Source organism: Lichenostomus cassidix, chromosome Z (genome assembly GCF_008360975.1).
Source record: "Lichenostomus cassidix isolate B80296 chromosome Z, HeHo_3.0, whole genome shotgun sequence".
NCBI classification, from domain to species: Eukaryota; Metazoa; Chordata; class Aves; order Passeriformes; family Meliphagidae; genus Lichenostomus; species Lichenostomus cassidix.
In genome coordinates, this window is record NC_139511.1 from 20,655,401 (window position 1) to 20,669,238 (window position 13,838).

Genomic DNA, 13,838 nt, shown 5'->3' on the forward strand with positions numbered 1-13,838 from the left:
GTCACTAAAGAACCAATATAGTTAAGTATATCTGTAATTTACTACTAGTGCTTAAAGAACTCTGAATCTGTAGTTAACTTTTTCAGTTGTCCTCTTACGTTAGGGGTATGAAAAGTTATGTCTTTGCAATGAAAAATAGATGAAGTAAGCATAGTGAAAATGAACACTAGAGCTTGTATCATCATAGTAAGACAAAAATACATTTATTAGCAGGTAGAACCAGTGGATTCTTTTACTATTGTTCTCCCTTTTTTGTTTCAGTGTGTATTTCAGATCTTTTAAACTTATTTCCAGATTGGAAAGGATTTGAATTACAAGGTTCAGCTTGCTAAAAGCACCTACATCAAGTGGTAGGATTTATTTGGGTTTTGTGGGTTTTTTCCTGCTTTTTCCTATTTGAGTGCCAGGACTCTATTCTAACAGTTAGATCGACTGGCATGTCTTCCTTTCCCTTTTTAAATGTAAGCTTTTGTTTTCTCTGGCACTTTTACTTTTGTGCTTTCAGAGCAGTCATTAGGCCTATGCTTAGCTTTTGTTTTGTTATTGCAAATGAGACACTCTTAACTTCCTCTCTGTTTTGCACCTGTTGTAGTTTAGGTTTAGTCTTCCTGAATGGGTTTACTTGAATTATGTTTGCTACAGTTTGAGTAGTTACCCTTGGCAGGTGTGGCTGTGGTAATGTCTACTGCAGTATCCTAAAATTGTATCCCTCGTGATAACATTTCATTGTTGACCTGCTGTCATCTTGTGAACAGCAAGACATCTCCTATGCCAGATGTTTCGTGTATCAATGGTAACCGTATACTCTAGTGCAGGAGAGCTGTGTGGATTTCTCTCAAAAGCAATGAATGGCTGTGTTTATACAGTAGCTTTCAGGAGTACTTCTCACGTTAAAAGTAAGTGTTGTTTTACAAGTGCTCTTTTGGCTCAAACTTTTTAATTGTCTTGAATTAATATTTCCCTTGTGGACAAAATTATACAAGCACATTCCTGTTATCATGCTTAGGGCAACTTCAGGACTTGTGTAACAAAATAGCTTAAACAGTTTTTCTGTGTGAGGTCTGAGGGTCATACAATCTATACATTTGTAATGTATAATGTTGATATGTAAATGCATATTTATTATGGTAAAACAGCTATAGTTCCAGAATCTTACTCTTAATTTGGTTTATTTCATTATGGCCTGTTCTGATTAGGGACATACTCAAGTTTGAGAGGTCAGAATAGACTTTTAAAAAAAACTAGAATGAAACTCTTAAGAACTGGGCTTTACCAGTTCTGCACTGTATAGTGGTGTTTGTATGTTTCTGCTGGTCTTTTAGTATACAAATTGATTTATTGTGATCAGGTAGTTCTCTACCAATAGCTATTTGGTGTATAAGAACTCTGCCTTTCCTGCTCACCTCCTCATTTATTGTTAGATTTACTGCTTTGTTACATGATCCTGTACTTGATACTTAAACCTCATTCACTATTCAATTTTCCCCTCTCCTTCATTGTTTTTCCCTTTCCCTTTGACATATTTCTCCACTGCTCAAACTTATCTCCTCTGCAGATGCTTAACCGCTACCAAAAGACCAGCTAAAGGAATTTCTGCTTGAGCATGTGATGACCTATCTGTAGGGGCCATGATGTTCATTATAAGTTTTCATTGAGGTTGAATAAAGACACTGGACATGCTTTAGGGAGCTCTTGTGCTTTTTTGTGTGATCGCCTGATTGTCTGGCAGCCAGGCCATTATTTAGACTTAAAAGGTGTCTTGTCTAACAAGCCCTTACCTTTGTACAGTAGAGTTCCACAAGTGCTGGCTAGCAAGCCTGTAATTTTTACAGGATACTTTGTAATAAGCTCTCATCTCCCACAGCACACTATTCAAAGGTGCTGGCTCACAAGCTACAACACACTTCCACAAACTACCCACTCTCATGGTAAGCTTCAGTGTGGAGTGTGGAAGAGAAAATTATAGCCATGCTTTGCCCAGACAGAGCAAGGGAGTAGAGAAAAGCAGAAAAGAAAGAGAGCAAAGAACACCACCAGTCCTTAGATCCTGCATTGGTCTCACAGTGTAGCTGGTCCAGAGCTGGAATTGTGGCTCAAAGAAAGTGAAAGAGAGAAAAAGAGAACAAGGGAGCCCAATCTGCTTCCTTTAATAGTTAATCTGGTGCAGCCTCTTTTTTGTGCTGTTTTGTTCTTGAATGTGCAGCTAGCCTTTGGAGGCCTCCTCCAGGGAGTGAGCACAGGGTGGAGGCTTAGCACAAGTCTCCAGGCAGAGCAGAGTTGTCTCAGCACAGTACTGCCCTGCCTCAGCAAGACCCTCTCTTCCGGTCACAGCTTTCCTGCCAGAACAGTCAAAATGTTTGAGATAAAACATGCCTATGCCAGGTCCTCCACACCACCCAGTGGCTCATTCAATTACATTCCTCACTGTTGGTTGGGCACATGGCTCATCTTTGGCTGTGGTCATCTCTGCATAGCAGACAGAGGGCTAGAAGAGGGTGGAAGCAGAAGAAAGTAACTAGCTAATTATAGCTGCAAATAAGTTAAATGCTTATCATTAAAACCAGAAATCCCACCAACATTACAATCCCAGTTTGTGCCAAACACTTTCCCCACCCCATGATTTCAAAACAGAAGGAATCTGGGGTCCAAGGCATGATTCATTGAACCAGACCTTTGGATGCAGTAATTGGAATAGATGACCAAATTGCCATCTGGTCAGCAGCGTCTTTCATCTTTGCTCAGGCCTCTTCAGTAGAAGTTGTAGCATTGTGGGTGGTGACAGAGCACTCTCCTTAGGTGAGGCTGAGCCTCCCACCTAACTCTTTTTCAATAAGTGGTATGCTAATGGTGCATCCATCTCTGAGGAGCTGTCAGACTGAACACTGATAGGACATAAGAAGGAATTCAAACACCGCATTTCAATCCAGCATGATATTCTAGTTTTGGATGGGAGTAAGATTTTCCATCTGAACTCCTCCAAGCCAACCCCAAGGAGGCTTTATAGTCTACAATTTTAGGTGTCAATAAGATACAGATAATTATTTGTGACTCTGTGGCAGGCCAATTCCTGCCATCAGGTACTACAGTGAAAAATGTGTAGGATGTTGGGCCCATTACAATTATAGCAAGTACACATATTTTTATTCCAAGTTCTAACACCAAGTAAGAATGCTGTTTCAGAGGAGGTCTTCAGGTCAAGTGTTACAAGTAATAAACATCAGACAAAATTACGGACAACAGAAAGAATCTTTAATTCCTTTCTGTGCAAAGCAGAGCATGGCAAGGCAAAGCCCTTGGCTGTGAGTCCTCCATTTTCTTACAAATTCTGATATTAGCTCCCAAGTTAAGTTGGAGTCTTACAATAGTTTGTTTTTAACTATTGGATGAAGAATGAAGGTGAAAAGTACACATTGCTGAAACATCTTGGTCAGTAGCGCTAGGTACAAATTAAGCAGTCAAAATGCCTGATGTTAATATCAGTCATTACTTTGTCTTAGTTCCTATAAAAAAAGAAAAAGGGAAAATACCTAGTGCTAAACCAGGGGTTAAAAAGAAGGTACTAGCCGTTGGGTGCGAACACAGTGTTCTTTATCATGGGCATTGGTAGCTGTCCACAAATAGCTGCTGAAAGGCATCCTAAGTCACTGCTCCAGTAGTGAATAAATCTGCTAAAACTGGTTGTCCTGGGTGGTCCTGAAGTTTAATTGGATCTTTATCTTTCCTTTTGTGAAAGATACAATTGATTCCTTTTCCCATGGCCCATACTTGTACCACTGGAGCAGTAAAGTGTCTGCCGTTTGTCTCATTGGGTGGAACTGGGCTTCGGTAAATAACTGAACCACTGTTCTAAAATGGTGTGCTATTTCCTGTGTCTGGACTAACAACTTCCACTTGAATTAGTCTAGACTGTAACCTCCATGTTTGAGGAGGGATTATGTATGGCATCTTCCCTCTCCTCATTTAGTTTACCCTGCAATAACTTTGATATTTTGGTCACCTATATGACACTATTTTGGTAGCAGTTTGCTGACCCTGACCATTATCTCTGGTTTTAGTTTTAACTAGAGGTCCAGAGTCTGCATCCTGCAAATCCTCATGAAGGATACTCTCATACATATCCCAAAACTGTGCCTGAAGCCTCCTAATATTATCGTGCTTGACAGCAAACAGCCCCTGTGCCTTCAGCCTCTTTTCCTTATTGCTCTCAGACAAGCAACACCTTGTCCTGAGGCCTGCTCTCCCTCTCCAGGAAGCCTAAACCCCTTTACCAATTGGCAGCCCACTGGATGAGGGACCAGGACTCACAAGGATCATTTACCCTTACAAAAGCCTCAGGTTCCCAGTATCCCCAGGCCTCCTCTTCTGCAGTTTTTTTCTGCTCTACAGTGGCTGCTGCCTGCAGTTCTGTCTTTCCTATAGCCTGACTTCAGCCTCTTCCGTAGCTGCCTTTGTGTCCTTGCCCAGCACTCCTGTGGTTCTCTCCTTTGGATCCTTCTCATCCCTCACTACTTTTGATTCCTTTACTGGTTGAGTCTTTGTTTCTAAAAATCTAGCAGCCCAATCTTGCCTTTTCCTTTCACATATTAATTCCTAATCTGAGTAGTTATCTAAATCCTTGTTTTCCCAAGGCCAGCTTCTCATCCCTGCCTTGATACCCGACACATATAAGTATTTTCTCCTGCTCTTCAGCCTTACAGAGCTCACGTAGTGGTAACTGGGTGAGGTCCCTTTCTAAATTCAGCAGAGATTCCAATTTTCCTCTCTCATTTTTCTCTATATCTAAACCTTTTTGTAAATGGTCAGCCAAATCTTGTGGACATTTCTATAAGGACTCAGCCAAGGCTTGTAAATGTTTTTTGCAAAGAGTCAACTGAATTTTGTAATAATCTGTCTCTCTCTTTTTGCTATCTAAACGTTTTGATAAAAAATATATCTGTCTCATCTTGCTCTTTGTATGAACATTTTTGTTAGGAGTCAACCAAATTTTGTGGAAATGTCTCTCCCTTTTTGCTTGCTCCCTAGACATTTAAGGATTCATGAATCCTTTTATCCTTTTGCGTCTCCATCAGCATGACACACAGAATTCCACCCATGTCATGTTCTGCTCCACCTGGTTCCTGATCCATCCTGTCCCCCAGAGATGGAGATATCCCAGCTATAAATAGCTCAAGAGCTATTCAGTTCCTCTCAGGCTCACAAGAGGGTCCATGATACGAGGGACAGCTCTCATATTAGTCCTGATTCTTACATCTTTAAGGACGAGTTAGCTACCACCTTTATCTTGCACAGTATGGGGGAAAAATATGATAGCCATGCTTTGTCCAGGCAAAGCAAAGGATGAGAGAAATTAAGGTGCAAAAGAGAGAAAGAGAGCACAGAAGTTCACTGATCTGTAGATTCCGGCAGTTGGTCTGGCTGTGTGGATGGTCTTGAGCTGGGATAGCAAAACAAAGAGAGATATGGAAAAAGAGAGTGAGAGGGCCTGATGCTCTTCCTTCTATAGTTAACCTGATGTAGCCTCTTAAGTAAGCAAGACTTTTCACACCGTGTTGTTTGCACATCCACTAGCAGCCCTTTGAGGCCTCCTCTGGGAAGTCAGCTAGGGGGAACTGAGCAGGAGCAGGAAGCTGGCTCAGAACAGCACTACTCCATCTCCATGGGACCCTCTGTTTTGATCACACTTTTCCTGTCATAACAGTCAGAATGTTTGAGACAAAACATGGTTGTGCTTAGTGTTCCACAGAACTGCTTCTGGAAATATGTTAATTTTTCTTTCTTGGGATAAAAGACAGGAAGTTACAAAGTAGTTATTGCTGCCTTTTAAACTGTAATCTTTAATTCATGGATTCACTGGTCCACTGTTAAGATTTGAATTGCTAAGCTTAAAAGTGAGGTGTGTGTGGGTGTGGGTGTGTGTGTGTTTAAAAAAGGTTGCACTTTGTTTCAACGTTGGAATGTTTTCTCTTTTTTTTTTTTTTTTTTTTTCGGAAAAGAATACCTGTGGTCTGGAATGACACCTTTTCAGAATCCCTTTAGGAAGATGTAGTTAATCCAAATCTAGGCAAGTCTGTTTAATAGTCTCGCCCTTTCCTGTAACAAGAACCTACCTATTAAAGATTTTTTTTTTCCTGAAAATAACTTTTGTTTGCCATTGCTTACAAATGTGTGGAGCAGAGACAGAGCATAGACTGAGTTATCACTGAATTACTAAAACCATGGTAAGTGGGTAATAGCTGAATGTTTATATTGTGCTTTGGGTTATCAGATTTCTTGAAAATTTCTAACCTTACAGTTCAAGTAAACTGCTTTTTCAAAGTCCCTTAAAAGGAAGTCACTTGAAAATTGTATAGTAGTGTATTCCATGTATGTGGGACCAAAGTAATTATGAAAAGAAGTATGAATTTGAAACAGATTTCTCATTTCAGGTGTCTTTATCCATTTTTTCTTACTGTATAAGCATCCCACAAGAGAAAAGGGGAGGGAAAAAACCTCTCTGATAAACTGAGGAGTAGTTGTTTCTGTCTCTCAGATAACTGGGGCTCAGTAAACTGCATGTTTGTTCTTTGATGGCAGCAAGATCCCATGTTCCTCATTTGGAGATAAATGGTCTTCTGCAGAGAAAAAGTTTTCTATGTTTTAATACTGAAGCTTTGAAATAATTAGATGTGAATGTAAAAGCAATGTAGGGAGGGTTGTTTACAGAACTTGGCAGATCCCAGAACAATTCTTTCAGTACACTTCCGTGAGGACCTGGGCTTATTTAAGTAAAGAAAATAACACTAATTTCATTTGGTAAGAGAAGAACTTGTCTTCCAGGCACTCTGGGATTAACATGATATTTGAAGAGTGATGTGTTCTCAAGCTTATTTTTAGATCCTGAAGTGTACCCAAACACGAATGAAACTAAAGAACCATAATTTGCCAATTTTTTATTATTGAATTTTCTTTTTAGACTTGTAGATGCAGTAGTGTGTTCTTCACTGTTATGTTATGATGAAAGATTACATTTAACATTATTTCATCTTGATTTATCTGTATCTGTCCTTTCTCATTTATGAGTAGTTATTGCATAATGCAGGGTGGGATGTGCAGAAATAAAATAGTTTTGTGTGAAGAGGTTATTGTGCTTGCCCTTTTACAAGTATTGTTGAACAAGACTGTGTATTCCCTTGCATGTTTGGAGTTACAGGAAGATACCTAAGCCTTCTTACAAAAATAAGGTAATTCCTAAAGACTGTCATCCAGTAAATGAACTACAAGTACATATTACCACATTTTTTTCACTTTTAATGGAGGGAATAAAAGTGTTTGTCTCTCTGCTGAGCAAGGTTTAGCTTCAGTCTTTCGCTGTGCGTAGTTGTTCAGTAGATATATTTGACTGAGAACATTACTTTCTGGAAATTTATCAGGACTACTTTCTGCTGATGGCTGGAATAAGCAGCATTCTTGAAAAAGAGGATGTGTGTGTCAAAAATTGGAAGCTGTTTCTTTTGCCTAGAATTTTTTTTTTGTCTATTCATGTAAATTTAATTCATTCTTTTTATGGGACCATGTTACAGCATTGAGGGGTTAAATTGTTAATGTACAATCAAGACAGAACTGTATAATTGAACAAAATTAAACTTCCTCTAAGCCAGTGTCTTGTGTCATTGTAATCAGTAGACATGCAGAGTTTTGTGGACTAAAATATTTCCTTCTTAGCTGGCAGAATCATAAGTTTTAATTAGACATTATGTAGATTGTGATGTATTTTGTAACTGACAGACTTATACACTACAAGCAAACTAGTTATTAAATTTGCCTAGTTTTCTAAAAGGTTAAAATGTTTCAATAAATACTTCATAGTGGATTTCCTCGTGCTGCTGAAAGCTGAGTACTAAAGGTTGATAGTTATGCTGATTTGCTTTGGCTCATGTTTGTACCAAAGTGTTTTGTTGGGGAATATCTGTCTTCAGTACTTGACCATAAATTTCATATGTCCTTCTGACAAACTGTAACTAGGCCTTTGGTGGCCCTGTTAGTCTTGTCTAGTAATTTTTTGAATAATAAATACTTTGTTTTAGAGAATTCTTGCTCACTTCATTGCAGAGAATGCTAATGTTCAGTTATGCTGACTGCTCTGGAGCATAAAAAGCATACAGTAAATTCTGTTTGTTTTTTGCAGAAACTGTTACATTAGTCCTTCTTTACTTTTAGGCATCCACCTTTGGCATCCTGGCAGGATCAAATGCATAAATGTACAGTGACAGGGACTTTCGCAGCAATTGGAAGCACCTAAGTCTTGGAGGGAGATGAGTTGAGGAAAAATACTAAATTTTTCTTGCTTGCACATTGGCTTATAGTTTTTGTGCTGTGGATGTGACACTGAGAAACAACACAAGTTTATAAACTCATAACTTTTGAAGATGATTGTATGAGGAAAAAAATGAGGACTTTGCCCAAACCTTTCCTGAAAACTGATGTCCAGCAGTATCAGTTATTGCTGATACAGTTGTATTAACAGTCTTACTACGTGCTGCAATTCTAATAGTAACAGACTCTATTACTACACTATGTGTATTAATAATACTCACTTAGTATCTAAATTATCACTGAGGCATGGGAAGATTACAGAATAAAGACCTGAGAGAGCATTGAGTACAACCTCTGACTGAACACCACCATGTCAACATGTCACTCAGTGCCATGGCCAGTCTTTCCTTATACACCTCCAGTGATGGTTACTTCACCACCTCCCTGGACAGTCCATTCCAATGTCTAAGCACCCTTTCTTTGAAGAAACTTGTCATGATGTCGAACCTAAACCTCCCCTCGTGGAGCTTAAGATTAAGATCATATTGCATATCACAAGAAACATGGCATATCTTCTAAAAGATGTCCTAGGAATATTTGAAGAATCATGTGGTAAGGTGTCGTTTCTTTGTGAATGGAGATACTCGAGAAATTTGAGTTTCCATTTAGGCTGCATGTATCTTCCTGGGCTTAATCTCATATCACTTTGTTTAGTTCTTTGAGACCCTGACACTGGCATATTGAACACAGAAATAAGATTTCATTAATATGTATAAACTGCAAATGTATTATGGGCCTTTTTTTTTTTGCCTGTTTTGGATTATAGTTTGGAGTGGTGATACTTAATTTCTACTAAGCTGTTACTATTTGGCAGAAGGATTTGGTATTTTTGTAAAGATCCTAAGATAAAACTTTATTCCTATAAAGATACATCTATTGTGTATTAAGTGATTGGAGGTTCTTTTCAATCTGTTAAGCTGCATATTAGTGCCACTTTCTGAGAAATATAGGACATATCATCCACTTTGCATTGGTGAAACATACTGTTTTTTAGCTCTTCCACTGTGTGTCTGTTATTTGGTTTGCATGTTGAACCCTGGTCTGGTGGAGCAATACAAGATGTAAGTGTCCCTGTATGCATTGGTGTCACCTGAGAGAAGTTTACTTTTCTCTTTTTCTTAATTGCCAGTCATTTTGGAAGAAACATTCAAACTCTCTGTGTAGCTTGGAAGCTGTAGGGCTAGTTTGGCTGGTAGTAGGTTAGTGTATTAGTTATTAGGCTTTGTTTTAAATGTTGTTTTTGTTTTTAAATCAGGAGCCAATGAAGTCGAGAGCACCACAGCTACATTTGGAATACAGATTCTACAAGCAGCTAGGATCTGGAGGTAAAAAGCAGTGTAATGCATTTTACTGTGATGTAATCTAGGGTCAATTTTTGGCTGAAGTTTTCTGATTTAGAGGTATAAATCTATTTCATGAAGTGTTCCTAGCTACCTAAAGCAGAAAAAAGCCCTATGAGTCAGTGGATTAATGTATAAATACCTGTATTGTTACATTTTTTTTTCTACTCTTTAAAGTGTGCGTATGAAATCCTGAGTATTTATTAAATCTTAGCTATCATAGCATTTGTCTGCATACAGGTATACCTTAAATTAAATAATTTTAGACTATTCCCATTACATACTCCTTGAAAAAATACTGCAGGTCTCCAAACTGCTAATCTACTAATCACGTATTTTTAATTAAAGTTGCTGTGATATTTAAATAGCTTCAGATTCAATTTCACTTTATTTCACTGTTGTTGATGTAGTATATATTGCTGCTTACTAGTTTTAAGCCTCTTAAATACCTCTGGAAAAACTTTAAATGCAGTTTAATATTAGAATTTCTGATTTCACTGCCATTGGTGCTTTTATACCCAGAAGTGCTATTATGATGGTCGCCTGAATGATCCAATTGTCACCTTTTGTTTTTATAGGTGAGCGATACCTAAAACTTCTCACATATTTTTGTGCCTTTCACAAAACTGCATATAATCAGTTAGGAAGATGTGAAGTTTCTTACACTAGTAAAGTGAGTACAGATATTCTCTAAATCAGCTGTAACCTAGAAAAAAAAAAGATACTATGACATCTTTTCCTTGAAATTATTCCTAGAGTAGGTCACATGATTAACTTTTCCCCATTTTTTCACTAATGCAGAAGTTTATTTTGTGAGTGGACTACTAACAGTGGTTTTCTGCATATGTGTTCAGGTTTTTTTAGCAAAGACAGCCTGTAATTTGTAACAGTGATTTTAGTTGTGCTTAAACCAGAATAAAATGCTATCTACTATGAAAAGTTGTCTCTGAAAGGGAATACACTAGGAACATCCTTATACCACTTTGATTTTCTTACCTTGAATGTGTATGTGTGTGTTCCAATGCATTTTAATACTTTTTAATTACTGCTTTCACCTATTCAGTTAAAATTCAGTATCATATGCTCATTGCTGCACTGACTGGATAGTGTTTCTCAGTTAGCTAGCTTTCAAAATTTTGTGCTGCTCTTTAAAGACTACATCTAGTGAAACATGGTTTCTAGTGTGTTCAATAATACAGAATTTTTTTTCTGTTGTACTAAGAATGCTTTGAAACTAGGAAGTTTTAGAGATTACTCTTTGCAAGACACAACATTGTAAGTTTCTCTTCATAGATGGAAAATAAAGCTGTAGATAGTAGGTAGTCAAAATCTTGAGTCTACATGCTTGCTATTTGGAGAAAATCATTAGACTATGATGTATGGATTTTTTTTGTAAGTAATTATAAATTGTCAGCATACCCTACACTAGCATTTTGAAGCAGCTGATGAGTGGAAAGCTGAGATCTGAAGTGCTTAGCTAATGGGGCATGACAACCCACAAGTTAGGTACAGTACCTATCTGAATATAAAGGTGTAACTATCTGAAATTGCAAAGGAGCTGTGTCCTGGAGGTGAGAATAAAGCTGTAATTTCTAGTTCAGACTGCAGAAATTAGGCAAGTGCTTCTCAGAGGTACAAACCCTTATAGGAATATTTATTGGGAAAATGTCTTGGTGAATGTAACTTTGTTTACCTTTTTATTTAGTGATTAAGACTGGGAACTGTGTTTAGTGTAAAAACATAGTCAAGTTGAACTTATTCTGCTTTGCTTCAGATTTCTTTCAGTCTTTTTAACCCTATTTGCTGGTTGCAATAAATTTTATATCTTTCTCTGATGCCTTATTGATGTATTGAAAGGGAGTTAGCTTTCTGATTCATTGCATGAAGATGAGGTGACCTTTAGAGTGAAAACACGAAGATAGAGCTGGTGACTTACTAAGCGTCATCAATATTTATGGAGAACTTTGTTACAGACCTCCTTTGTTTTTGCAGTAACCTGCTTTTATTCAAAAGTGAAAGCCTCTCCCAGCACAGAACCTTGAAAGCTCCTTTTTGAGCCTTTCTCAGGCACCCTACTTGAGGCTTATTTTAATAGGTTTTGTTGCAAAGGCATATTATGCAGAAAATAATTTTCTTGTTCTTATCTACTTAGAAGTTAAAAAGAAAACTGCTGATTCCTTATCTTTTGGCAGCAGTCTCTTTTTCCATCTTTACAGTATTTGGGTCCTTCAGCCCAGGAAGTTATGCAGCCTATGATTTTCAGGAAAAAAGTTGCAGTGTTGTATAGTTTTTATTCTCATGTAATCTGCAGAAATTGATTTTAGTTTACTGCCTTTTTCATGACATGCATGTTTACTGTAAAGCATAGATTGCAGTAATTTTTCTCATGAACAGTTGAAAACATGGTGTTGGAAAGTTGAAAGTGGTGAATTCAGGAAGCAAGTATGTAAACCTCCTGTGTTATACAGGAGATAGTAAAAAGATCCTATGCCAAGTCTATCTATATAAACATTATTGCTTTATAAGCAGTGGTTGTACTTTGATTAGAGAGAGAGTAGATTGAAGGAAATGATCTTCAGCATGAAAGTTGCAGGAGAGTCTGTTGTAGGAGGTAAAAGAATAGCTGCTATTTCTGGAAGAAACTTGAAATATACTAAGTGTGAACAGATCGGAGGTTTCTCTGCTACACAGTTATGCACCATACTAGCAGTTACAATTGTCTGAAGCCTTCTGTTTTTAAGCCCCTAAAAATCCACATTTGCAGGCTTTCTTATGATGAAGAAGTCTTTTCCTTAGCTGTTACTGTTTATTCACACAAACTTCTTGTAATTTGGCTGACAGCTTTATAATGTGTGGACTGTGTATTTTGCATTTAATTGTACTAAATTGTGCTTCCCCTTGTTTTTCTTATGTTTGCGTGTTTACTTGTGTATTAATATCAAGTGACTTCTAAACTATGGTTTCAGAAGCAGTTGGTGAAAAGTGACTTGTACTCCCAGGACTCCTTCTCAGTCTTATAAGGAGAGCCATTATTTTCCATAAACCCCTCATCATTTTTACAGAGAAGAACTATGAATTCCACAGTTTATGCTACAAATTAACTTATGCTTAGTGTGAAATAACTTGATGTTTAAGGGGTAAAATTCCTGTAGCCCCTGTGAAATCCCACTTGACTTGGAGATGGCAGGGGAAGACTCTGAGGGGGGAGGGGCATTAACATGTGAATTAGTACTTCTAGAAGAAAATTAGGTTTTTTTCTGGCAATATCTTCCTGAAAGCAAGTAAATATAATGTTGTTGGGATTACAGATTATCTTGCCCTCAAACCCTTTTTAACAGAGCATCTTTGTGCTTCCTCTGGTCTTGTGGGCATCCTTGATGAAAGGAGTAGCATTTTGAAATTGTATGTTTTCTTGGTATTCCCTTATCTCCAGCCAGTATTTGTCTACTAAGTCAATTTATTTTTTTTTTATAATATCCCTTTTTCTTGCTTTTCTAATGACCTTGTAGCTTGGGGTTGTTTGGGTTTTTTAGTATAGATACTATTAATCGCTGTTATAAGTTATGCTGTTTTGTGTCTTGAATGCCATGAAGATGGAAAACACCCTTGAGTGAAAAAAAAAGAAGGCTCTTCTATAGTTCTGCTCACTGACAGAACATGGAGGAAAATAGGCATGAAATATGATAGATGTGCAGTTTTTATGCACAGGACTTTGGAACTGAGAGTCTTAATTCTTTGTATTTAATAAAATGTGGTTTTGACTTGCATGAATAAGAATTAAACCTCTTACATACGGTTTTTGAAAATATGCCTATTGATGTGCAGTAACATGTAGGTGTTTGTCAGGAAAAAAATATGTGAATAATTCCTCCTTAAAGAGGAAATATTTTCTGTACTTCTGGGCTTTTTGAAATGTTTTTAATGTTTTAGGGAAACAGACCTCAAACTTACTAGAATTAGCTCTTAAATTAGTTTAAAGATGTGGCTTATTTTAGTCTCATCAGTATTTAGCTTTCATTTAGGTTTTATATACAAAAAGAGATTTTTACAAAAATTGCTTTCTCTTTTCTGCCATAATTTTGTCATTCACTAACTACAAGGGTGTTTTCCTTGGGTGGTTTGAGATCATTAGTCAGTATGCAGAAG

The 13,838-nt window shown here is 37.5% G+C and overlaps 1 protein-coding gene across 7 annotated transcripts in view; it reads left to right on the forward strand.

Annotated features, from left to right (window-relative positions):
* Positions 1-13,838, forward strand: part of CSNK1G3 (casein kinase 1 gamma 3) — a 74,958-nt gene that overhangs the window by 23,296 nt on the left and 37,824 nt on the right. For all 7 annotated transcript variants that reach the window (XM_085043786.1, XM_085043781.1, XM_085043784.1 and 4 more), the window contains one exon: positions 9,608-9,677. In XM_085043786.1, coding sequence (XP_084899912.1) covers positions 9,608-9,677 — 70 coding nt within the window. The remainder of the gene's footprint in view (positions 1-9,607; positions 9,678-13,838) is intronic.